At 37.3% G+C, this 24,834-nt stretch overlaps 1 protein-coding gene across 2 annotated transcripts in view; it reads left to right on the top strand.

The window, feature by feature from the left end:
* Positions 1-24,246, top strand: part of LOC108709614 (serine/threonine-protein kinase ULK2-like) — a 75,578-nt gene extending 51,332 nt beyond the window's left edge. For both annotated transcript variants that reach the window (XM_041584091.1, XM_041584092.1), the window contains exons 12-29: positions 649-699; positions 2,002-2,093; positions 3,068-3,239; positions 4,278-4,341; positions 6,048-6,137; positions 8,699-8,836; positions 9,592-9,737; positions 10,271-10,354; positions 10,816-11,099; positions 13,464-13,657; positions 13,952-14,061; positions 15,152-15,292; positions 16,847-17,055; positions 17,526-17,704; positions 17,905-18,023; positions 18,794-18,951; positions 19,805-19,940; positions 21,082-24,246. In XM_041584091.1, coding sequence (XP_041440025.1) covers positions 649-699; positions 2,002-2,093; positions 3,068-3,239; positions 4,278-4,341; positions 6,048-6,137; positions 8,699-8,836; positions 9,592-9,737; positions 10,271-10,354; positions 10,816-11,099; positions 13,464-13,657; positions 13,952-14,061; positions 15,152-15,292; positions 16,847-17,055; positions 17,526-17,704; positions 17,905-18,023; positions 18,794-18,951; positions 19,805-19,940; positions 21,082-21,149 — 2,435 coding nt within the window. In that variant the 3' untranslated portion in view covers positions 21,150-24,246. The remainder of the gene's footprint in view (positions 1-648; positions 700-2,001; positions 2,094-3,067; positions 3,240-4,277; positions 4,342-6,047; positions 6,138-8,698; positions 8,837-9,591; positions 9,738-10,270; positions 10,355-10,815; positions 11,100-13,463; positions 13,658-13,951; positions 14,062-15,151; positions 15,293-16,846; positions 17,056-17,525; positions 17,705-17,904; positions 18,024-18,793; positions 18,952-19,804; positions 19,941-21,081) is intronic.
* The last annotated feature ends 588 nt before the right edge of the window (positions 24,247-24,834 follow it).

The raw sequence follows: 24,834 nt of genomic DNA on the forward strand, positions 1-24,834 counted from the left end.
GGTATTCCAAAAGGGATTATGTGTATCCCTATTTTTAAATTACCATTTAAGTTAATGACTGATGTTAAAGTCAAGGGACTTAGCCCAATACACCAACTCGCATTGCCCCACATGTACAGTATTTGTAAAATCTAGCAGCTTATGCTTAACAGCATCTATAGCTATTGCTAAAACTTGACTACTTAATGTGTGCCTTACATTGGGCTGGATGCTAAAGGGGTTTGGCAGTTTACTGATAAGCTAGCAATAGATTCCATTAGGCAGGAGTAGTTCAGTTCCACTGAATTAGCCCTGGAATTTTGCATGAACAAAAATTGAAGATTAAGTTGATAACACACTTTGGCATAATAATTAAGTTATACAATATCTGCTGTAACTTCTCATTTTCTTGGTTGGCTATATGTCTATGAAGCAATTATCTCCTTATTGGTTAAAATGTTAAATGAGATTATAAAAAAGGGGTACGTAGATTATTGTTTGAAGGTGACTAAATGTGGGTCAGTTTAGGCTCCCATCCCCAGTACACACCCCCGCCCCAACTGCGAATGCAATTGTGGGTACGTAAATTATGCCATTAATTTTAATACCACCCAATGTACTAATAGCATGTAGCCTTCTGATAATTTAAGCTTTTCTGTTTTCTTGCAGAGGGATTCTTTAACCATCCTTTTCTCAATCAAGTGTCTACAGTCAAAAAGTGTGAGTAGACCCATATTAATCAATATTGCATAAAGCATTATGTACGCTACACTGTGAACTTATTTTTCTTATCCGGAAAGCAAATTTATGTTGCATTGTATGTTTCCTTGTCAGTGCCAGTACAGTCAGTAAAGAAAATAAAATAGCAGCAGCAAATTTCCAAACTGGTTGCATTCCACACATTCATATTAATAAGGCAAATAAGGTAAAAAGAGTAAGTAAGGAAAGGAAACAATTGCAGTTGCCAGGTACAGAATTTGTTGTATCTTTTATTACAGTAAAAATTATATTAATGTTTCATACCATGCAGCTGCCAGTACCTGGGTGATTGATGCTGGCACTATATTTGCTGTGTCTTGAAATGTTTTATCACATTGTGATATAAAACATGCTTTATAAATGTGTTGTTTAATGCAAGCACTTACCTTTACGTATATCATCTGTACATGAGTTTCCACTTAAGGGTCTGAAGAAAAACCATATAGGCATTTAAAAAAAAACAAAAAAACGTTTGTGTTGTCTGGAAAATAGGCACAGGCTAATACAATTCTTGCAACCTGAATGGCCAGTTTGATGTAATTAACAAGTTTGTTTAGCTGTTCTGTAATAGAGCACTGTTTTTGTCATGGAATTATACAGCATTTAAAACATTTAATGTTATGAATTCTGAGAATATCAATTAAAGGGGAACCATCACCACAAAAAAATATTCAAAATCATATTTTATCACATCAGTCAAGCAAAATTAACTTTAATTACATAATATAAAATAGTTGAATCTATTTTACTTCAGTCTGGGAATTCATATAGCAAGCAGGCAGGAGCCATTTTGTGGACACTGTTATTAAGGCAAGCCTTGCATCATCTCAGAATCTTGTTTGTGCACCAGAATGGAGGACCCAAAGTCCATCCAAATGCCCTGGCTACACAAGTAAACAGTGAAGAGAACAGGGGGATGTGTGGAAAGCAGCAATATCTAGGAAGTGCTGAATGGAAAGTGAAAGTTATTATCTGCCCCGCCTCTATGACCAAGGCATAGAGGTGGGGCAGACAATATTTGATTGACAGCTGAGATTTTTTAAATGAGCTTACAACAGCTATGAATGCTTTAATAAAAAATAGAAATTTGATTTCATGCTTAATTTGAAAAGGTCTTTTATTATACAGATTTTTATGTCTGGGCAACAGGTCCACTTTAAATATATAGATAAATATAACACAATCATTTAAACAATGTAATATAAAATTACATCTCCTAATAAAAAATCATGCAAATGTATGTTTCTCATGTTCTGTCCCCAGCCTGTCCTGTCCCGGTGCCTACCTCTTCTGGGTCCAGTATTTCAGGCAGCTCCTGTGGAAGCTCACCATCTTGCCGTTTTGCCTCACCACCTGTAAGTATAGATTAAACAACTAAACTAAACTGAATTTAAAATAGTAGCTTAATGTGAGTCAAGTCTTGCCCAACTATACTGGGGAACTTTAGCACCCTTGACAGATGTACTATGTGGGCAGTGTGTATGGTACAAAACAGGTTCTCATAAATCCATAGCTTCCCCCTTGAATAGATTGCTGTCTGTGTTCCACCTCCTGTCCCTTAACGTATGTGTCAATCAGATGCCCAATGAGCAATTCTGTCCTGGAGAATTGTAAATGACACCTGTAGTGTCTTCTGCTTGAGCTTTTTCTGGCTGAAGTTATAGTATTCAATGATGCTCCAGTGTCCTATTCCATTTTTGTTCTACTTTGCCTGTCTTGGTTGTAATTACATTACCCAGCAGAGAGACTGGCCAAGAGGTCAGATGGTTACTTGAACTTTCTATAAATTCAGTTATTTCTCCATCCCTATCATGCTTCTGGCAAGATCTTTGTGTTCTGCACTTGGGTGTATATAAAATACCTAAACCACATTGTGGACATTTAAATTAACTTTGCCGTATGTATACTTTTTTGTTATTTTGACTCCGTGGCTAGTAATAACCGTGATTATTTTCATTGATTTTTTAAATTATTAAAAAGGTTGTAGACAAACTTGCCACTGTATCCATAAGAATGCACAAACTAAACTTCCACGTGGACAAAGAATTGTAGAGACACTATCCAAATTATAGAGAATCATTCAGGCTAAAATCAAGAGCATAGATATGAATTTTGGCTAAATCCCATTTGAAAAACAAATACAACTATGGGACCTTTTATCCAGTATGCCCTGCAGTTTTCTACAAAAGGGGTCTTTCCATGAAATAATCAACTAATCATAAATTAACAAGTTATGCTAACAGGCTTCTATAGTATAACTTACAGTAAACACATCATATTACATTTTAAGAAATTAATCCTAGTCAACCATTACTTTCTTTAATTGTAGTCTCTGCCAGACATGCAGCATATCCAGGAAGAAAATCTGTTTTACCCACCACTGGGTCCACCAAACTACTTGCAGGTGTCCAAAGACTCAGCCAGCACTAGCAGCAAGAACTCCTCTTGTGATACAGATGACTTTGTCTTGGTTCCCCACAACCTATCTTCTGACCACTTCTGTAAGGATATTATTTTAACATTATTACAGCTCTTAATACAAAAGCCTTATGGGGCAAGTGCATTAGATCAAGTGCATGATATATTGTTCTCCACTCTAGCATGCCATAGGTTTTTTAAATCATTGAATGTGCCCTAGAAACAACCAGTGGGAGCTCTCAAGATTAATTTATTTAAGTCTGATAACATTACTCTTGCTGGTAGCAAATTCAATTTTGGTCTGAAAAAACAGAACCATAAATATCTTGTTTTTTATGCATTTGTTTTTTCTGCTTATACTTTAGTCTACATAATAGGGTTTTACGGAAAGCAAATAAAATGGGCAGTATATTCCCCTTTTCAACATTAGTTCAAAGAATTTTCCTTGTGCTACACATTTTTTTACCTTTTGTTTTAATTAGGAAATATGTATGTTTGTGATTGCTTGCACTACACAAGGTGAAATCTGAAAATGAAAGTAAAGTCACATATTTTTTCCCTACAAGGTCAAAACAAATCAACAGTCCACTGAGAAGCTTTCTGTATAAATAACCCCTCTCTCTCCCTAGCTGCAGCCAGTAAGGGTGTAAGATAAAAATCAGCTCATTATACTGAGTCTTTATAGTAGAGTAAAGACTCTAGTAATATTCGTTTAACTGCTTCTTGGCAGTAAATGAATGGGTTATGCAAGTTAGGCTACTTCATACTAATACCAAAATGAACCCTGATTAAAAATGTTCTATATTGTATAGGAAGGTGATTAAATCTTCTTCCACTCTAATGGATTATAAGGATCCCATTCAGTAACAATGTGATCAAAATTTGTATTTTGTAGGCACTCCCCCTTTACCGATTTTAAAGTGCGTTACTATTCTCTTTTAATGAGCAGTAGACTTTAATACAGTAAAGAGTATGCTTTTGCTGTTAGGCACATAAAAGCATGTATCAAGTAAAATCTAATAGAAGGTTAACTAGTTGAGTGGTGAAAATCAGTTTCATATTCTCTAAACCTTTGGAAAGTTTGATTGCCTTACCTTAGTTAAATGTTATTTTTATTGCAGATGATATGCCTACAGCAGCCGCTGGACGGAGAACATCATCCAGTGAGTTTCTGATATGTGGAGGGTAAGTTATCATCATCTACTCGAGTTTAAACTAGACTTAAATGTGACAACTTACAGTAAGCAAGCAGAATAGTACTCCATATAAATGTAATAATAGATTGTGATTAGTCGAAAATGTAATGCACTTGATTTCACTTTATTAATTTATTGCACTTATTGCTTTACCTGTTTCTGTGTGCTTTGTAAGGAAGCTTTAATTTTTCAATGCTCAATTTATCTTTTAATTCACAAAGACATTGGCTAATTTCATACTTTTTTTTTATCAAGTTATTAAAAATATAAATCAGGCAGCTTTCAAAAATACCTAACTGCTTGGCACTTTGTGTTGAACTTCCACTTTTAATACATGCATCTAACCCGACACCAGCTTTGTGTGGTGTTATCTGGCAACTTCTTTCTCACACAGGAATTCCTTTCTACCTTGTATTATTTATCTTACTGTTCAGCAAGTGTTATATGATAGATTGATAGATTCCTTCATATTATTTCTCACATTTATTTCTATGATTTTTTTGGGGCTATGTTTTTTGTACCACCGTAAAGCTGGCCATACATGGGTCGATAAAAGCTGCCGACAGACGGAGTTGAAAGTCGGCCAGATGAGGATTGGGCAGGGTTAAAAATCCCATTGGATCGCGTCCGCATCTGTTTGTTGATGCGGCCCTGTGATCCGACTGCCCCTATTGCCCTAGGGCCCAAGATCGGATCATCCCAATATCGCCCACCTTAATGTGGGCATATAGGGGAGAGATCCGCTCATTTGGCGACATCTCCAAACAAGCGGATCTCTACATGTATGGCTACCTTTACACAGTTGCTGGGTCTGGTGTATCAGACTGTAAAATCTGTTTATAGTCATATCAGATGTGTGCAGTCATTTACGTGAACTGTCTACTTGGGCCTCTCCATGATATGATTGTTGTTTGTCTGCTGAAAGGCTGAATCAGTGCAGTGACAGTTTCACTTGCGGTGATAAGCAGTTTCCATTCAAAACAGCGACAGGTGGTTAGGTATGCTGTTGGCCTCAGAGTACACACCCAGAGGAATTTATGAGCCTTTTCTTTATTGATCAGTTTTTCCCTCTGTCTCCATGGTTGCTAGGATATAGGGACCAGTAGTCTCTTTATTCACAGCCTCTGTCAGAGACTTACCACTAGTAGATGTATTAACACCAGTTTACCATTGCAGGGCAACATTACATTATATTGTCTTTCCTTTAAAACACTTTTTGGTGTTACTGTTCCTTTAAATGTGACGTACAGCAGGCTAGTGTCAGGCCAAGCTGGCCAGGCACCCTAGGCTAGCCATCTTATCCCCACAGTGCCCATGCACACATTCTGCCTACCCCTAGTTCTGATCTTCCCTACACTTAAGCTGATCATATCTGCTTGTTTTTTGATGTTGTCAAACAAGTGGAAATCTGCACGATTTGGCCACCCACACATACTGTGGGTCTACAGCCACTCGTTTGGTGAGGACCACATCACCCCAACAATGCAGTATCCACACAGCAGGATTTTAAAACCTTTACCTGCCCAATAAACATTTGGTCGATTTTCAGCCAGAAACCATACATACAAGCCAATGGCAGGAGGCCAAAGAGCTGCCAAGACAACCACTTTAGAAACAGAGCTGAATTTCAGTGAATACAAGCTTTTATACTTTTTAGTTATGATATTTAAGTTTTGCATTATGGTCTCTTTACAGGCAGTCACCACTGAACACATCAGGAGGCATGATAAATGTGCAAAAACCTTCTAACGCCTTACGTTGTGGTTCATCATCTGTGGCTCCCAGGTGTGTTTTGCCTTACTATAGAATAGCATGTTTTTGTAGCCAGATGTTTTCAATGTGATCTTAAATATCTTGTTTTAAGCTAGTGATTGCAATATAAAAGTTTGCATGCACTAGATTATATTATATGTCTGTATATAATACTGGTGGTTTCTGAAGATAGAATTTTTTTGTTGGTGGGGGGGAGGGTTACAACTTCAAGTTTGAAACCACGTTCCATAAATATCATTAGATTCTCTTTGAAAATGTACAAGGTATGTTACAGGCCATCTGGCAGTGAAAAGTATTTACTGTAGGTGTAGGTCTAGCATTAATATTAATGCAGCATTCATCTGACTAAAATAGACTGCTTAGTGTATTCATGATAAGGAATTAACAGGTGAAAGAACCGAGTTTTCTTCTATTTATTCATATCTCTAGTGATGAGCGAATCTGTCCCACGCAAATTTTTCTTTTGTCTCCAAATGCATTAAAGTCAATTGTCGTTTTTTCTTGCGGTGACTTTATTGTCTTGCCGACTTTTTTGTTACGGTGAATTTTTTCTACAGTTTTGAGAAAAGATTTGCAGATGGAAAAATGTGCGATTTCAATATGAATCCATGCCTGGTGAAAAAATTTGTTCATCACTACAAATCTGTTATCCCAGATTTATTTTAACTATACAGGAAATGTATCCATAGATTATAGAATCTGAATATAGTGATCACAGATGTTACCTGCTATGTTACTGTGAACCTTTGTTACCTGCTATACTTAATATATTTTTACTGCAATTTCTGCATGTACTGTTTCCTGCATTTAATTGGTACTGGGCCACAGAGCAGAATTAAACCAATTAACACTTGTGTTGTCCTGCAGTATAATGCATGAACACCAGGGCAGGGCCAAGGTAGTTTGGCACCCTAGGCAAGGGATTCAATCAGCACCCCCCCATCCTGCATTACCATTTCCCACCTTACCATTAAGTTTTTTTTAAATAAAGAAAGCTTACAACACATTAAATCACATTTTAACATATCCACAACAAGCCATAAATATTGCCCCCATCTGTAGCCATTGCCCATTAGCCATCAATATTGCCCCCAAAATTGCCCCAAGACCCAAGCCCTCCATCTGTACCTGTGCCAGCAGCCATTGCCCCTTAGCCATCAATATTGCCCCAAGGCCCAAGCCCCCCCATCCTTACTTGTGCCAACAGCCATTGCCCATTAGCCAGAAATATTGCTGAAGGGGCCCAACCCCCCCATCTGTACCTGTGTCAGCAGCCATTGCCCATAAGCCATCAACATTGCACCCAAGATTGCCCCCAAGGCCCAAGCCCCCCATCTGTACCTGTGCCAGCAGCCATTGCCTATTTAGACAGCATCAATATTGCCCCCAACCAAGGCCCCCATCTGTACAGTATTAAAAAGCCCAGCAGGTCTTCTGTGTCTTTAGCGCGAGCCGCAAATTAATCCAGCGCACAGGTTCTCTCTGCTGCCCATATGACATCCAACGTATATGGAAGCGCCAGACCTACAGCGCATGTGCGGCAGCACGTAATGGAAGGCTCCAAGTGCACGTTAAGGGTGGGGAGTGCCTTCAATTTAATTAACAGGCCAAAACAAAAGTGAGAGCGGTTGGGGCAGGAGGTTTTATGAAGAATACTGATGTTATTAAAGGCCAAAACAAACCCATGTGTAAAAAAAAAAAAAAAAATTATTGCGTCCTAGGCGGATGCATACTCTGCCTATACCCTTGTTCCGGCCCTGATAAACACCCCCCACACACAGCAAATTGAAGTTAAAAGACATTTTGGGTTATTATTGTGCTTTGGTTTTTTTATGCTTAATGGATGACAGTTTCCCCCCACTGCAATCCCCTTTCTATAGTTTCTGGCTACCTCTATACTTTGCTCTGCTTTTGGTGTTTGGTGCTGAATATTTCTTTCCATTTAGCTTATGGTTTCACAAATAAAAACCTCTTCTCTAAGTATTATATAAGAAATGTGATTAAGAATGGATTTTCTAATTTGAAAGATATGATAATGTAAACAATTCAGTGGACAAATACTAAAATGGTAGTTGAGCTATTAACTAGACTCTTTGGAACAAACTGTTCTTAATAATGGAATTGTTTGTACCGTAATCCAGTTGTGTGCTTACATAATGTATTTTTGTATCTTACCAACTGTGCACACATAAGTTTACGCAAACAGTACGACTGTTCTAAACTTACCATGAACTTCCTGTTCTTCCAGGCAGCTGAGTTTCCTAGAATTACGTTGTTTTTCCAAGCAGTACTGTATGTGGTGCAGTCCTGCAGGGAGGGACTTCGTCCTGCTGATTCTCAGAGCTTAGTAAATGAAGCAATGATTTTACCTGCATTCAGGCTTGGAAACCAGCAACAGGGAGGAGCTATTGGTGCTTATAGCTATGTGAAGTGTGTTTTTGGAATTCTTAATAGGAGAAATATATTATTACTATCACATTGGATAGTGAACTGTTTACATCCAGCAAATGGTCCAGATAAAAAGATTTGTCAGCAGGGATTTATTTCCCTTTTTTGGTCCTTTTTAAATGCAGACAAGGTCAACCTCAAGTATCTCCTCGCAGTGAAACTCCTCCCATTCCTGTCCCAACCCAGTTACGGAACTACCAGCGCATTGAGCAGAATCTTACCACTACTGCCAGCCCAACGTCTAACCCTCATGGATCCCCACGGTACAGTTTACTTTTATGTTTAAAACATAAAACAATAGTAATAAGTAATATTAATTTCACAGTAGGTCACCGGAAAGTGTAACTCTTTCTCGTCATTGCCTTTTTTGGTAACATACATTCTATAACATTATTTTGTATACCTATGTTCTCAATGCTTTATGAGTTTTAGAAGTATTAGCTGATCATGAAAATATAATGCAGTGGAAAAGGTGATGCTTCACATCTGCCATTGCTTGGTGACTCTAAAAATCCCTAATGAAATGGTATCCTCTTTCGCCAGTGGCCATTTTAATTTTATAATGCACCATTTGCAAATGGCCATATTAATTTTATGAACAATGAAATTATTTTAGCTAAAATCAGCTATTTTGTAATGACAATAATTCTGTAATATGATCTTGCCCCATTGTACTCAGCACCACCCCATTCATCCGAAAAAGCACATCATGCTTGATGCATGCCATATGGGTTTGTGTTAGCCCAGCACATTATTGCTGAGAAACAAGACTTGCATAGCAGCTATATAGTGCCTTGCTAATTGCTGGCTATGCTTCATAAAGAACCAAAAATGTGAAGTTTTTCAGGGAGGATGAAAGTATAATTTCATTGTGATTTTCATGTTTACTGTGTACTGTAAATATGAGACTGACAGCGCATAGTAGTAGTGCATTTACTACTATAATGAACTAGTTTAACATGTTATTTTAAATAACAAAACATAAATTCATTTTTTTGCTCACTGTTTTTTTTTGCAGATCAGGAGCAGTGCGACGCTCTAATACAAGCCCCTTGGGCTTTTCAAAGGTTGGGTCTGGTTCACCCAGCTCTGCTGACATGGTACAAGCTGTTGGACGCCGCTTGTCCACTGGTTCCTCACGGCCATACTCTCCTTCACCGCTAGGTAAATAATTCATTTTTTCAGATGGGACAGATTTTATCAATGTATTTGGCACACATAGCACATGCATGTTACACATACTAGTCTGCATAATCTGCCCATTTGTCACCTCCATAACTAATAATGAATTCTGCTCTAATGCAAAAGTATTTTGCCCTGCTTATGTGTAGCAAATCACTGCTGGGGGGAAAACCAGCAGAACTGCATTATCTTTGTGTCTTACATTCCTGAGATGCTTTTTCTGTTACATATGTGCCCATGTAGAGCATTGCTCTAGTTTTAGGTTTGAGCTGCATTCAGACGTTCAAGTATGGTCTGCATTTTCTCTAAAGTAAAAGGAGACATGTAGGAGTCTCTGCAGCTTCTTATGAGTTTGCCTTAGGCAGTGAAATGAAGTGACTCTTTTCCCACGTTGCTCTCATTTTCTTTAATTATCGATGCTTATAAAATGAACTAGAACAGCGTCTAATATTTAAAGTAACTTGTGAAGGGTGTGAAAAAATAATGAATCATTTCTTGCATTTGTTTTTTAACAGTTGGGACTATTCCAGAACAACTTGGCCATTGCTGTTGTGGATATGCTCAAGGACATGAATCTAGAAGCAGAAATTCTTCTGGGGGTAAGACTGATTCCACTGTTTTTCAGTTTACACACTGCTCAGTATATACAGTATTTTTCAAACACCATTATAACCAGGTGATCACGGAGAGCTCATAGTTCTAGACTTACTGTCGCTATCTTTACTGAATACCACACTGAAGGCTAGTGATATAAAAACCTCATCTGATTTATAAATGCAAATAAGAAACAATATTTCCTGCCTGGGCAGTAAGCCCTTAATGTCAATTTAAGCTTGATAAATAAAAGGCAATGCTCTTCTAATAAATGGGGTGGATATTTCCTTAATGATGGAGAAGACAATGTTTCATACTGGTATTGTTTGATGTGTAGCAGGTAGAAAAATAATCATTAAATCTGCAGACAATGAAAAACTACATATGTCTGAACCCAAGGGCCTTGTATGGGGAAAACCAAAAATGTACTGTACTGTTGCTGAATTTTTTTTCTGTGTTTATGCAGGTTCTCCAGTTCCACAGTCCCAGTCACCACAACCTTTGCTGGGAGCCAGGCTGCAGAGTGCCCCAACCCTCACTGACATATACCAGAATAAGCAGAAACTGAGAAAACAACATTCAGATCCTGTGTGTCCTTCCTACGCTGGACAAGGTTTCGGCCACTCTCCCCAGCCTACTCGGCCAGTCAGTCTTGGGGCTTCTCCTACAAAGCACATGGGTTCTTCACCAAGGAGCTCAGAATGGCTGTATAAAACTCCATTACCTACAATTATTGGATCTCCAACCAAGGTTGGCTATGCACCCAAATTAAAATCTTCATATAAATAAATTTGAAACTCTGAATCGCCACCATAAGCTAACACATGCTTGATCACTGACTCACATAGTCAGTTCAGCCATTCACATAGTATCAGATAGATAAACTGAAATTAGGCCCCTGTGTATCTTGGTTATCTAGAATATATAGTTTAAAATGTAGAAATGAATGGAATCTGTTGAATGCCAAAATGTCAATCTGTTCATGACTCCCCACTGCTACTGGCATTGGCATGGTCAACATAAAGAACCAAATGCACAAATGAAATCATAGGCATCACTAAAAGCTTAATGAAGTAAAGAATGCCAAGCACAGCCTGGTGTTTATATACAGTACATGTACATCAAATGTCACAATTTTATAGATGTGCATTGGAATGTACATCACAAAATGGCATGGAATGTGCTGCTTGATTCTTAAATTCTATACATAATTCTATATAACTGAAAATTAAACAAATAGAGATAAACATGTATATTTACATAAAAAATGGTGCAACAGTACAAAAATGTTTCTACCGGTGTGAGTAAACAAATTGCTTTCCTAAGATGTTTGCTATAAAGTAAACAGACTTAGAATATCAGGTGACAGAGGGTATTAAAGTTAAGTTATTTTTCTCCTATGGCCTTCTAATGACCGCTTGATCCACTTTCATTTTTGTAATTCTCTACTTGACCCACTTTAAGTTTCTTTCCATCCTCTGCATTCTACTAGACTGCAGTGGCTGAAGCTTCTACTGTTAGCCTATTTAGTTAAACATATTCTTCTTCTATTAATACTCATGTGATAAAGCTCTCTCCTTTTCACTCTTTTCTGTATTATATTGATTTATTTCTTGAATGTTATCTTTATATCTTAAATCATTGTCTTGTATTTTCTCTTACTACCTCCAATGTAAATGTTGTACCAAAGCCAAACTTTTTGAGGGGTTATGTAATAAAAGGTGCAAAGATCGCTACAGGTCTGATCATCTATACAAACCACAATCAGTGCCTCCTTCTTTAAAAACAAATATCAGTAGACTGCCAATAAATTGCTATGCGTTATTGTACCTGGGCAAACTTTGTTTCAGTACATATTTTGCCATTCCAGTGCATACTGTCCATATCCATCTCCACTCAGTGATGACTACATTAGTGCTTTTGTTTTTTTATGTACATTTCAAAGTCAAAGTACAAACCCAAAAGCCAACAAACGTAAAATATTAGGTATTCCCCAGTGATTGTAATTGCTTTTCTGAGACCCCCTGCCAGTGCCAGCTTGTTAGAGGCACCACCTTCTTTCACAATCTTCTTTATCTTCTAGTCTGGTTGAAGATAAAGAAGATTTAAAAGTAAAAAGCTGACTTTTCACTCTTCTGCATATGCACACTGGCTAGGGCCAAAGTCATTTTATAGAAGAAGTAGACAAACATTGCTATGTGGTGTTCCTACAGACGTACCCTGGGCTGGTGCAATTTTTAGCACTGGGGTCGTCGGCAAACGGTTATAATCATCAACATTTTGGTACCCTGAGTGATTCCTTTTTTTTTTCTCCTTAAATTGATTATTTTCTGTTTAGGTTTATACCCCCTTGAAATTCACTGATAAAAAAAATGGCTCAAACATTTCCTTAGCACAATTTTGTTGTTGCCTGTTTGTCTCCATTACTTTTAGATATTGAGACCCTGTGGCTTGTGCTCTGTTCGGCTTCTTGCTTGAGTATTTATGTATATTACATTATGCAAAAAGCTGCAGAATATGATAAACACAAAGAAGTTGTCATGACGGATATCTAATTTACATCTGTGCTGGTGAACATTGTCCTTTTGCTTTTCAAATCTTGATAATCTATTATTCTGTATGTAACTCAGTGTGAGATAAAGTGTTGCTGGTTTAGTGTACTTTTGTTTTGGGATAGCTACAATGATGTAGCACATTTTATTTTCACTACAGTTTTAAGGACATATTTATTATGCTGTGTAAAACAAAATTTGCCAAAAAAAAGGTATAAAAAGGTGTGTAAAATAAATGGTGAAGATTTTACACTATGCAAGCACCAGATTTGACAGCATTATTTTATATTACTTATGGTGTAAGTCACATAAAAAAACGTGTAAAAATTTTACAGCATTTTTTACACACCAAAAAGTGGCATTGTGTGGTGTATTATCCCACCGTTTTTAAACAGCATAATAAATATGCCCCTTAGTGCGTTATCATGACTTGAATAGTGGTATTTGCAAAGCAGTGGCCATCTACCAACAGTACCATCTGTAGCTATTTCCAAATGGCATTGTATAGGCATTGTATAGTGTATAGAAATCGGCTTCACTTAAAGTTAAATTACATTTTCAGGCAACTGCACCATTCAAGATCCCTAAAACCCAAGCATCTTCAAATTTGCTAGCACTGGTTAATCGGCAGGGTCCTGTAGACTCTTCTTTGCCGGCAAAAGATCCATTAGAAGCAAGAGAGTTTTCACAGTTTGTCTGCCCTTGTGGAACAGAAAAGCAGAGCACACATCAACATGGCAAAGCCACATTTGGAAGGTAAGATCTTGCTTTCATGTGCCCTTATATTTGCAACACATAAACACAAGCAATGTAGTGCAGTATAAACAGTCCAGAGGAGTGTACAGATGTTTATATTGGAAAGTATAGAACAACTTCTAAATGAGCACACGAAAAAACATAGGTCACAACTCAGCAGTCTATCTATACTTATAAGATGAGGAACACTCCTCTGATCCCTACAAGGTACACATTATGTACAGGAAAGATGCTTGTTTTGACATGAACATGCCCGATTTATAGTAAAAAAAATAATAATTCCATGTTATACAGATCTGTAAGTGCTGGGAGGCTTTCAGACCAGACCGGGAGAGCTACTCTAGGAGGGCAGCATTACCAGGGCAGCACAGACAGTCTCAACTCAGAACGCCCAATGGATACAGGTACAGTTGTACATTAATAACTCACAGTGGTATACAAGCAAATTAACCACAGGGGAAGTTTTAAATACAAACTGCAGTTATGTATTTTTTGTAATGAGTAATAAAAGCACATCTGGTAAGAAGTTGCATAATATATCTCTCAAGGTGTACAGTGGCTACTGCATTTACAGATCCCAGCAATAGTTGCAGGGGGCTTTACATTTTTTATGTGATTCCAGCCTTATGTTGCATCTACTTGTTCTTGCTTTAGTTAGAAAAAAGTCCTGTTAACAAGTTCAGCAACCTTATACGCAGAGGCATTGACATGCAGGCAGATTAATTGGCTCCTGATAAAATTGACCATAGTGTGTGGATGTGATTGGGCCCTTAGACTTGTAAGCTCCGCTGAGTCATGGAGGTATGCGAATAATGTTTAACCTCTCTAAAGTGCTGTTTAATATATGTGCTATATAAATGACAAAAATAATAAATAATTTATATCTATTGTGGGAGAAGTGTACCACTGAGGCAGGGAATTACTATATGTGAATAATGTTTAACCTTTCTAAAGTGCTGTTTAATATACAGTTCGGTCCATAAATCTTTGGACAGAGACAACTTTTTTTCTAATTTTGGTTCTGTACATTACCACTATGAATTTTAAATGAAACAACTCAGATGCAGTTGAACTGCAGACTTTCAGCTTTAATTCGGTGGGTTGAAAGCTGAAAGTTTGCAGTTAGGGCATGTCTAATGTAAATAAAAGTAATTATAATTAGTATGTTGAGATATAGGTTACTATTTACAGGATATGTGTGTCTCGTGTGTATTATAAAGATATATTTACCAGTTATTTGTGACTTTTGTATATCATAAGGCCATTATTAGATATGTGTGTCTCAACTAGACCGCCCATTCCTATTTATATCACAGAGCAAGTGGCATAAAGGGTAAAAAGTTACCTGTTAATCATGGAAGTAGATGTAGTTTTAGTATTTGACTAATAGTTCTGCATAGGAAATAAGCTGAAACCTATACACAAAACTATTATCTGTATAAGTGAACAATTAGAATGCTACAAATGTCCCTTATGTTTTTATTTCTATTCTAGTTCCTGCAGGTGCAAGTGGAACTGCACTTGCTGTGCCCTCAGTGGGAAACAGAGGAGTTATGTTCACTGTGGGATCCCCCCCTAACAGTGCCACCCCTCCAACCTGCACCCATATGATGATGAGGACAAGAACTACTTCAGGTAGTTTTTATTTGCTGAAAATTGTACCTAGCATTCACTATTCATCGGTGCTTTTCTGGCAATCAGAGTATGTGCCTGTCACAGTTTGCCACCATCATCTTTTTACATAATAACTGAATGTGGTATTGACCGTCAATTATTGTGCCTTATACTCAGCTATTTTAACATAAATCATTAAAAACTATGGGAAATGTCTGAAGCACAATTTGTCATATTTTTTTAATAAAGCTACATGTAGTACACATCATGAAAAGGCTTTATACATTTTACTTTTGTAATACTTTAAGTAATTGCATGGAACTGGAAAACCTATGGATTAAGGGGAAACAACCCCGATAACTGGTAGTCTTAATTTTTTAAACATCATGTAAACATCAAGGAAATGAATTAAGTCTATTGGAATGATGACGTTAGTGCTTGTTCACCTTTGAAGGAAATATACCCCCGAAATGAATACTTAAGCAACAGATTATATCATATTAAGTGACATATTAAAGAATCGTACCAAACTGGTCTATATATTTAAGTAAATATTGTCCTTTTACATCTCTTGCCTTGAGCCACTATTTTGTGATGGTCTCTGTGCTGCCTCAGAGATCACCTGACCAGAAATACTTCAACACTAACTGTAACAGGAAGAAGTGTTGAAACAAAAGACAGAACTCTCATGTGAATTACAAGTATGGTTTGTTGGTTTGTTTATGTGCACAGTGAATCGTACAATCCCAGGGGGCGGCCCTTATTTTTAAAATGGCAATTTTCTATTTAGGATTACCCAATGGCACATACTACTAGAAAAGTATATTATTATGAAAATGGTTTATTTACATGAAGCAGGGTTTTACATATGAGCTGTTTTATGCAATATCTTTTTATAGAGACCTACATTGTTTGGGGGTATAGTTTTCCTTTCAGTTAACCTTTAGTATTATGTAGAGAGTTATATTCTGAGACAATTTGCAATTGGTTTTGGGTTTTTTATTATTTGTAGTTTTTGAGTTATTTGGCATTTTATTCAGTAGCTCTCCAGTCTGCAATTTTAGCAATCTGGTTGCTAAGGCCCATATAACCCTAGCAACCTTGCATTGATTTGAATAAGAGACTGGAATATGAATATAAGAAGGCCTGATTAGAAAGGTGAGTAATAAAAAGAAGCAATAACAATAAACATAGCCTTACAGAGTATTTGTTTTTAGATGGGGCTAGTGACCCCATTGGAAAGTTTCAGAAAAGGAAGGCAAATAAATCAAAAACTATAAAATAGAAAGCCAACTGAAAAGTTGCTTAGAATTAGCCATTTTATAACATACTAAAAGTTAACTTAAAGGTGAACCACCCCTTTAATTTCTACTGAGCAATACTGTGTAAACATGTTATGTTATTAACTGCCTTCAGCCACTACTTTGTAGTAGATGTGCTTCCCAGTATACTTCAGCTTTTTGGGCTTGTTTTTTTTCTCTTTGTGTGTTTATATCATATATCGGTATATCATTTAACTAGGAAATATACACATATCCATCCAATAATGCATATTATTGTTTTTGTATGATACAGTTGGATCAAACAGCTCTGGGGGCTCTCTCTGCTCCACAAGTGGTCGTGTGCTCATGGGTTCACCATCTACTTTTAATATGGGCTCTTCTCCCACTGGAGCAGATGCAGCTCCAAACCTGAAATACATGTCCTATGGCACATCACCACCCAGCTTAGAAGACTTTATCACATTTGAAGCCCCAGAACTTCCTGAAGAAACCTTAATGGAGGTAACGGCAATACAAAAAAAATTACACTTTGTACCTGTTGTCTTATAAATCATTAGCAAATAAGGTTTTTACTGTTCAAGCTGATCCAAAGAAAATAAATATTTTAATTCCCGCAGAGGGGGAAGGCACACTTCATCTTTACAACAAATGACAAACAGCTCCCTGGATCAGTCACTATTTATTCTGTTCTGTTTATTAATCATAACTATTGGTGACAACCTTTTCTGGTTAGAAACCCTTCCTATAGGGATCACTAACCCTCCTATTCTTCATTCTCTGTGTATGTTGTTTTACCATATCAATATGTCTTTGTATAAAACATTTTGGGCACTAGCCCAAGCTTTCAATTTTTGGATGTGGTTATAAGATATAATAATAGCTTCAGAAAAATAAAACCTGCCCTTTAAAAATCAAATTTTGGGAAAAACAAAAATGGGTTAATTTAATATATATTTTTTTTTTTGATGAAGAGAGAACATACAGACACACTCCACCACCTGAACCTCATGCTGATGTTCACAGAATGCGTAATAGAACTGACAGCAACCAGGGGAGGGAATCCTGAGCTTTGCACCTCTGCTGTGTCCCTTTATCAGATTCAGGAGAGTGTTGTGGTTGATCAAATAAGTCAGCTGAGCAAGGAATGGGGGTAAGTCCAAACGTGTGATTACCATGTCAGCAGGTAATAATCTTTGATATTGCTTGAAAAATATTAGAATTAATATATATATATATATATATATATATATATATATATATATATATATATATATATATATATATATATATATATATATATCTAACATGTAAATTTTTAGGCACAAGCATTATTGTTTTATTTCTTTACAGACAAGTGGAGCAGTTGGTGCTATATATGAAAGCTGCACAGTTCTTAGCATCATCTCTACAACTTGCCAAATCCCAAATAAGAGCTGGAAAACTGACTCCATCGAGTACTGTTAAACAAGGTTGGTTACATAGTTAATTAGTACACGTTAGACAGCAAACAATAGTTTAGTAATTTGTTGTAGCTCTTTTCTAATTTTTACCAATAGCACTCAGCAAGTGCCTATGCTTTGTTAATTACCCACAATACAGTGTTTTCCCCAGAATTCCATCACAAAATCAGGTATGTTTCATGGTGTCAGCAAGTTGTGGCAAGCATTTTCAGTACGTTGCTTTTGAGCATCCACATTCTGATCCGCTTTGTGCAAGTCAGTATCAGCTGTTGACATAATTCCTTCATGGAACTTCATGGAATTACTGCTATGGCCAAGTTGACAGTAGTTCCTGGTTTCCCTTGGAAGTTGCTGCGAGTTTGTATTCGTTCAAATACCTTAGTCAATGGCATCAACGTGCATTCAATGTCGCACCCTCATAATGCTTTGCACTTGTGCTGTGATCATAAGTGAGATTTCAGGAGTTACCTTGAGATAAGTGTAAGACTAAAGTGCCATCACCTGACACGCCCATCATACTACCACAAAGGGGCCACATCAGTAAATTCAGCACATTAACAACTTACCTTTACTCATGGCTGTACAGGATACATTATGGTGTAAAGCATTGTGTATTAATAGAGGGTGCACTGCCCAAAATCTCATTTATGTTGATTTTGCCACAACTCTGCATAATAGTACCTAAGGATTTCTAACATTATACTGAAATGAATGCTTCAAATGAAATTAATTTCACATTCTGTTGTTATCATTCTAATTTATTATATTGTCCTTTGCAGTTGTGAAGAGTATGAATGAGCGGTATAAGTTTTGCATTAGAATGTGCAAGAAGATGACTGAGCAGCTGAACTGCTTCTTCTCAGACAAGCAGAGATTTGTGGATGAGATTAACAGTGTCACAGCGGAGAAACTGATCTACAGCTGTGCGGTAGAAATGGTGAGACAGAAGCATTCATATATAGCAAAATAGAGAGGCTAAATGAAGATGCTTATGTCTTTCAGCAGCTTTGAAAAATCCTCTGATGAAGTGAAACAAAATATATTAGTTTAAGACTTCCCACCAGTGGCGTAACTGGATGTTGCTGGGCCCCACAGCAAATTAATTTTAGGGCCCCAAACATATCCAGTGTTTGTCCTGTTTTACCAATATATGTTCAAATTGCTCATCAATGAGAGCCTCATGGGGCCCCCTGTACCTCCTGGGCCCCCCTGCAGCCGCAGGGTCTGCTTCCTCTGTAGTTACGCCCCTGCTTCCCACACTCCTAACAAATGAAAATCTGATACTTATCTGCAACTGTAATTAATAAATTCATGACAGCCACCCCCATTTATCTATATGCGTGAACTAAACATGTATTAATTGATCCAAGCCAGATCAGGTTATTAGAGTTTCTGTTCATCTGTGTATGTACAGATTATGATCCAGGCCTAGGTGCATGACTTTATGTTTTGCTACACTGCAATACTAAGATAACTTTTGTCTGAATTTTCACTGTAATGAGCAAATGTGAATTTCCCGCATCAGAGAATAGTGCAGTTTTTTTTTCAGTATTTTACTATTTTTTGTTAGTATTATACTATTCATACTAATTAATTTATTTACTTGGAGAAATCACTTTTCTCTTTTCATACATCAGCATAACCCAGTATATTGGAGCATAATAAAAACATGTAATTTCATCTATGTAACATTTCTTCTTGAATTGCAGTGTAGGGCTATATCTTCACCCAGAAATATATTTTTGTCACTCCCACATGATACCTTATTATTAAACTGCCAGTGTTTTCAGGTACAAACTGCAGCACTGGATGAGATGTTCCATCATACAGAAGATATTGCATATCGTTATCACAAAGCAGCGCTGCTCTTGGAAGGCTTAACAAAAATCCTGCAGAGCCCAGCAGACATAGAAAATGTGCACAAATGTGAGTATAGGCAGAGTTTGCATAATATTTGAAAGTATAACATTTAGGGGCACATTTACTTAATTCGAGTGAAGGAATAGAATAAAAAAACTTTGAATTTCGAATGATTTTTTTGGCACTTCGACCATCGAATTGGCTACTTCGACCTTCAACTATGACTTTGAATCGAACGATTCAAACTAAAAATCGTTCGACTATTCGACCTTTCGATAGTCAAAGCACTGTCTCTTTAAAAAAAACTTCGACCCCCTACTTCGCCAAGTAAAACCTACCGAACCTCAATGTTAGCCTATGGGGAAGGTCCCCATAGGCTTTCTAACAAATTTTTGGTCGAAGGAAAATCGTTCGAAGTCGAAGGATTTTACTTCGACTGTCGAATATCGAGGGTTAATTAACCCTCGATATTCGACCCTAAGTAAATGTGCCCCTTAAAGTATTCATTTATTTTTCAATTGCTTCTTTATTAATGTTGTAAAAGTAATTACTATACATCGTATAGTACATATTTCCATGGCTGGGCTGTATGAACACTGCTGTGGCTTAAATAACAGGCAAGGAATATGGATGGCCGAATTTGACTCGGCCATTAAAGTCTATGGGTGTCAAAAAAACTTTGACACGCGTCTTTTTTTTTTTTTTTTTTGACGCACAACGCCATGCAAGTCTATGGGCCTCATTTCCGCCGCGAAACAAAGCAAAAAATTCGCCCATCCCTAGCAAGGAACCATTTTTTGGCATCTTTAAAGTATTTATTATTCCTTCTTTCTTAACTATTGGAGTTCTATGGAGGTAATGTGCCAGGTTTCTTGGGAACATAGGCACCACAGAGATATTTTATATGAAAGTAGTAGAACCTTTTATTAATAGCCCTTGCTCTAGGTCATATGTCTGCTGAAATATTTGCTTTCAAATCCAGTCATTTACCCTTTCATTGTATATGTTATATATGACAGGCAAAATGAATCCTAAATTGATGAGATGTTAATACATGTAAAAAGTATAATTTTGTAAGGTGCTGAAACAGTAGACGAATATGAAATTGTTGCTACTTGGGAAATCACTTCCATTGTATTTCTTTTAAGGTATGAAATTGAAGTTTCTTTTCTGTACAAACTGCTTAACTTGACTATTGCTCTTCCAGATAAAGCCAATGTGGAAACCCGTCTGTCTGCACTCTGCTATGGGACTGTAGCTGTGTATGAGTCGTAACAATATCCTCTGGACCACAAGACAACAAATAAAACAAGGGACCACTTTGTTATACTGAACTGCTACTACTAGCTGCAGTCTGAGATGATGTCAACACACACCCACACTACAGCACTGGAGGCTTCTCAAGGAAAATAAGAAAGTAGTGAAAGTCAACATACCCAGGAAAGCTGCCTTATATTAGACACTCCTCATCTATTCTTGCAGGAAGAATATATGCCTCGAGCATAAAAATAGGATGGGAGGAAACATGTACAAAAACTAACATGGATCTCCTGCAAGGCTCTTTTTAATATTAATAGACAATTAGGAGAAAGAGTGAATGCTCCCTGCAGCAAACCTTTCGGCAAACAGTGACTCAGTAATCCAACTGGCAAGATATATGTTTCTTTAAATTACATTTTTTTTTCCCTGAAGGTCTTCACTGTAAATTGTGAAACTGAAAGAAGCACCCATGTTATCAAAATAAATAGAATTGAGAAAAAGCACTTTATTTTGTGTAGGAATGGGGAAAAAACAATCCAGCAGCCATGTCACATGTTTCATTTATTTTTCAGTCATTTCTGACATGGCTACTAAATTTATTTTGCACTAATTTCTTACGACTGTAAATGATCTTATCCATATTAAAAAAAGGCACAATGGACTTACAGAGATGTTATTATATTGTATGCGTTAAAATCAACTTTGAGATGTAATATGTAGCTTCCTAAAAACTCCACAGACTACAAACAAATGTACCTGCTACCCTTTTTATACCCATTTTACGAATTACTTCAAACTATCCATGTTCTCTGCCATTTATTTGGTGTTATTGTTTTGCTGTTTATTGCTTTCTATACACGTAGTGTGTTGTGCATGTGCTCCTTTGAACTCTTCTGGGTGTTACAACTAATTCTAAGTGTGTTTCATGGACAGCGTTAGAGAAGGAAAACTGTACTGTCTGTGGATTTACTAACACTACAGTGCAATGGGTGTTCGAGACTGATTACTTCTGTTATACAACTGCAGTACATTGGAGGTTTTACTGCAGGTTTTACTTTCCATGCTCACTTGGATAAACTACACACAGCAGTACAGTACAAGATATACAGATTGGATGCGAGCTGCCGTGTTACATGCAACAGCAGAAAACCTGGCTGTTAGGATGCAATATCTTTTTAGAAGGATGTATTTATAATAACACAAACAGTGGTGCTACTTAGCTGCATCATGTGTCATATGATACACTTTGCTTTACCCTGTGACTCTTCCAATATATCTTTAATTTTTTTTGTGTGTATAATTAATAATTTTAAAATTAAATTGCTAGTGCAGGAAATTCTTTGTTCAGTGCTAAGCTTTTATTTCCTGTACGTTTTTAGTAGTCTTTGTACATTACAAATGTCACTGAATTATCATTGGTATCTGTGTTAGGAATAGTGTGTTAGGAATTGCGTGTGTGTTTCCAATATCACACAAGGTATTAAATAGGTGAGAATTGTATCAACTTGAACAGCCAACCTTTTTACTTCATGACATGAGACATGCTGGATTTTGTACTAATACATCTGGAGACATAGAAGTTGCCTGCTGCTGAAGCATACTGGGAGTATATCGGCAGTGGCTGAAGTGGTACCTGCTGGTGGGGGGAATGATAGTATATGTACTGTAATTAAGGAAGTTCCTGGGTTTTGTACATTAGTTCAGAAGGGTTGCCTGCTGTTTTGGAGTGAGTGGGGAGGTTTGTTCTGTACCACAATCAGAGGCCGGCTAAGCCAGTTAAAATTGATTCAAGTTTGCCTCAAGAGGAAACTAAAAGTGATTTTGGGAGACTGAAGTAACACATGGACTTTACCACCAGTGATTCACATTATTGCCGGTGGGAAAGCTTTTACAATAAAGTTGACTGCAGAAACAGAGATTTATTGCTGGCGATCTATCTCCTGGTGTGCCATTGCCCTAATTCTTCACTGACTAAGATTGCCTGCTGGCAGGGAAATAGACAGAGAGTTGAACAGCAGATGGCAGCAGTTCTAGTGACTACTGATTTATCTATCCTGTAATGTACCACCCTAATGGTGGTGGCAGGCGGGGAGATCAGTCACCCAGCGACAAATCTTCTCTACTGGGGGCGGCGACTAATCTCCCCAAAATGCCTTCCCATCGGCAAGAATATGAATCACTTCGGATTTCCGAAGTCGCCAGAAGTTTCCTCATGAGGCAACTTCGGAAATCTGAAGCGATGTGTTTGCCATTGCCAGCAATTCATATTCTTGCCAGCGGGAAGGCATTTGGGGAGATTAGTCGCCCAAAGTAGGGGAGATGTGTCGCTGGGCGACTCATCTCCCCTTTTGCCTCCACCCTAAAAGGGCACTGCTATTCTAAACAAAAATGTTTACTTACTGTCAGCCAGTAGAATAGTAAATAAGAGGTACAATATTTACTTTCTTTCGATCTGACTTCTCTTGTACTAGCAAATAATCCTAGAGGCCCTCTCTGTACTTTGGTTTTGAAGTAAAAGAAAAAGCAAACAAAAAAAAATCCACATTTTCATCTGGAAGCTCTTAAACAACAGCAGCACATATCTAAAATAGCTCGTTTGTTTTTTACATTTTGTCATGCATTTTTGTATTTGTTTCTTACATATTTAATACTTGAATGCACCAATTTTTTTTTTTAGAAATCTGGTTTAAACCCCAATTCCCATACTCCTGTCAGAATTGGCAGGGAAATAGTAAGACAGTTACACAGCTGTAAAGCATTAATAATTTCATTTTAATGTTCAAAAGCATTGTGGTTTTAATATACTTGAGACATTTCTATTTTATTTATCAAAGATTCTGCCAATTAATTTGAGTGTTTATATACTCGCTTATGATATATATTTATATATAAATATATATAATATATATATATATATATTTACACAAACACACACAAATGCATATGTATGCATTTCTTGGTCTTTAATACCATGTTTCTACCTCCTGTTTGTAAACTGCATGCATTATTCTTGACGCTAGTTAACTTACTGAACTGTTGCAAGGTAGCCTTTTTATTATGGCTTGTATAAATGTACATTAAGAATAAATAAAACCAACAGCAAAACCTCAAACAGTGGGACATTTCCTTTTCCTTTTGTTTATCATGGAAGATCCAAGCCAGATTGACTGCACTGTTGATTAATATTGTATGGATGCCATGTCTGTGGTTGTGTACAGCTTGGGTGCTTTAGTTCTGCAATGATGAGATATATTGTGGTTGCCTTGGGCTGGTTCAGAACCCAAAATATACTGTGCAGCATTTCTAGCCTACTTATTTGCTTGCCTATGATTAAGGGCAGAAGCACGTCAGGCATACAGTGCTGTGGCATGTTTTACTTTGTTCGTTGTAATAAAGATTGTTTTACAGTGTGGGTTAGACCAACCACTGGAGATATCTTTTTGTGTTTTGGGGGCTCAGGTATAGTCAGTGGAGTGTCTGGTCATGCCATACAAATTTTGACAGCAGGTTGCACTTAAGGGCAAAGACACATGGTCAGATTCGGGGAAATTAGTCGCCCGGCGACAAATCTCCTCTTCTTCGGGGCGACTAATCTCCCAAACTGCCTCCTGCTGGCTAGAGTGTAAATCGCCTGCAGTCGGAGCTCTTCATTTCCGAAGTTGCCTCACAAGGAAACTTCGGGCTGTTTCGGAAAACGAAT

Source organism: Xenopus laevis, chromosome 2S (genome assembly GCF_017654675.1).
Source record: "Xenopus laevis strain J_2021 chromosome 2S, Xenopus_laevis_v10.1, whole genome shotgun sequence".
In the NCBI taxonomy this organism is placed as follows: Eukaryota; Metazoa; Chordata; class Amphibia; order Anura; family Pipidae; genus Xenopus; species Xenopus laevis.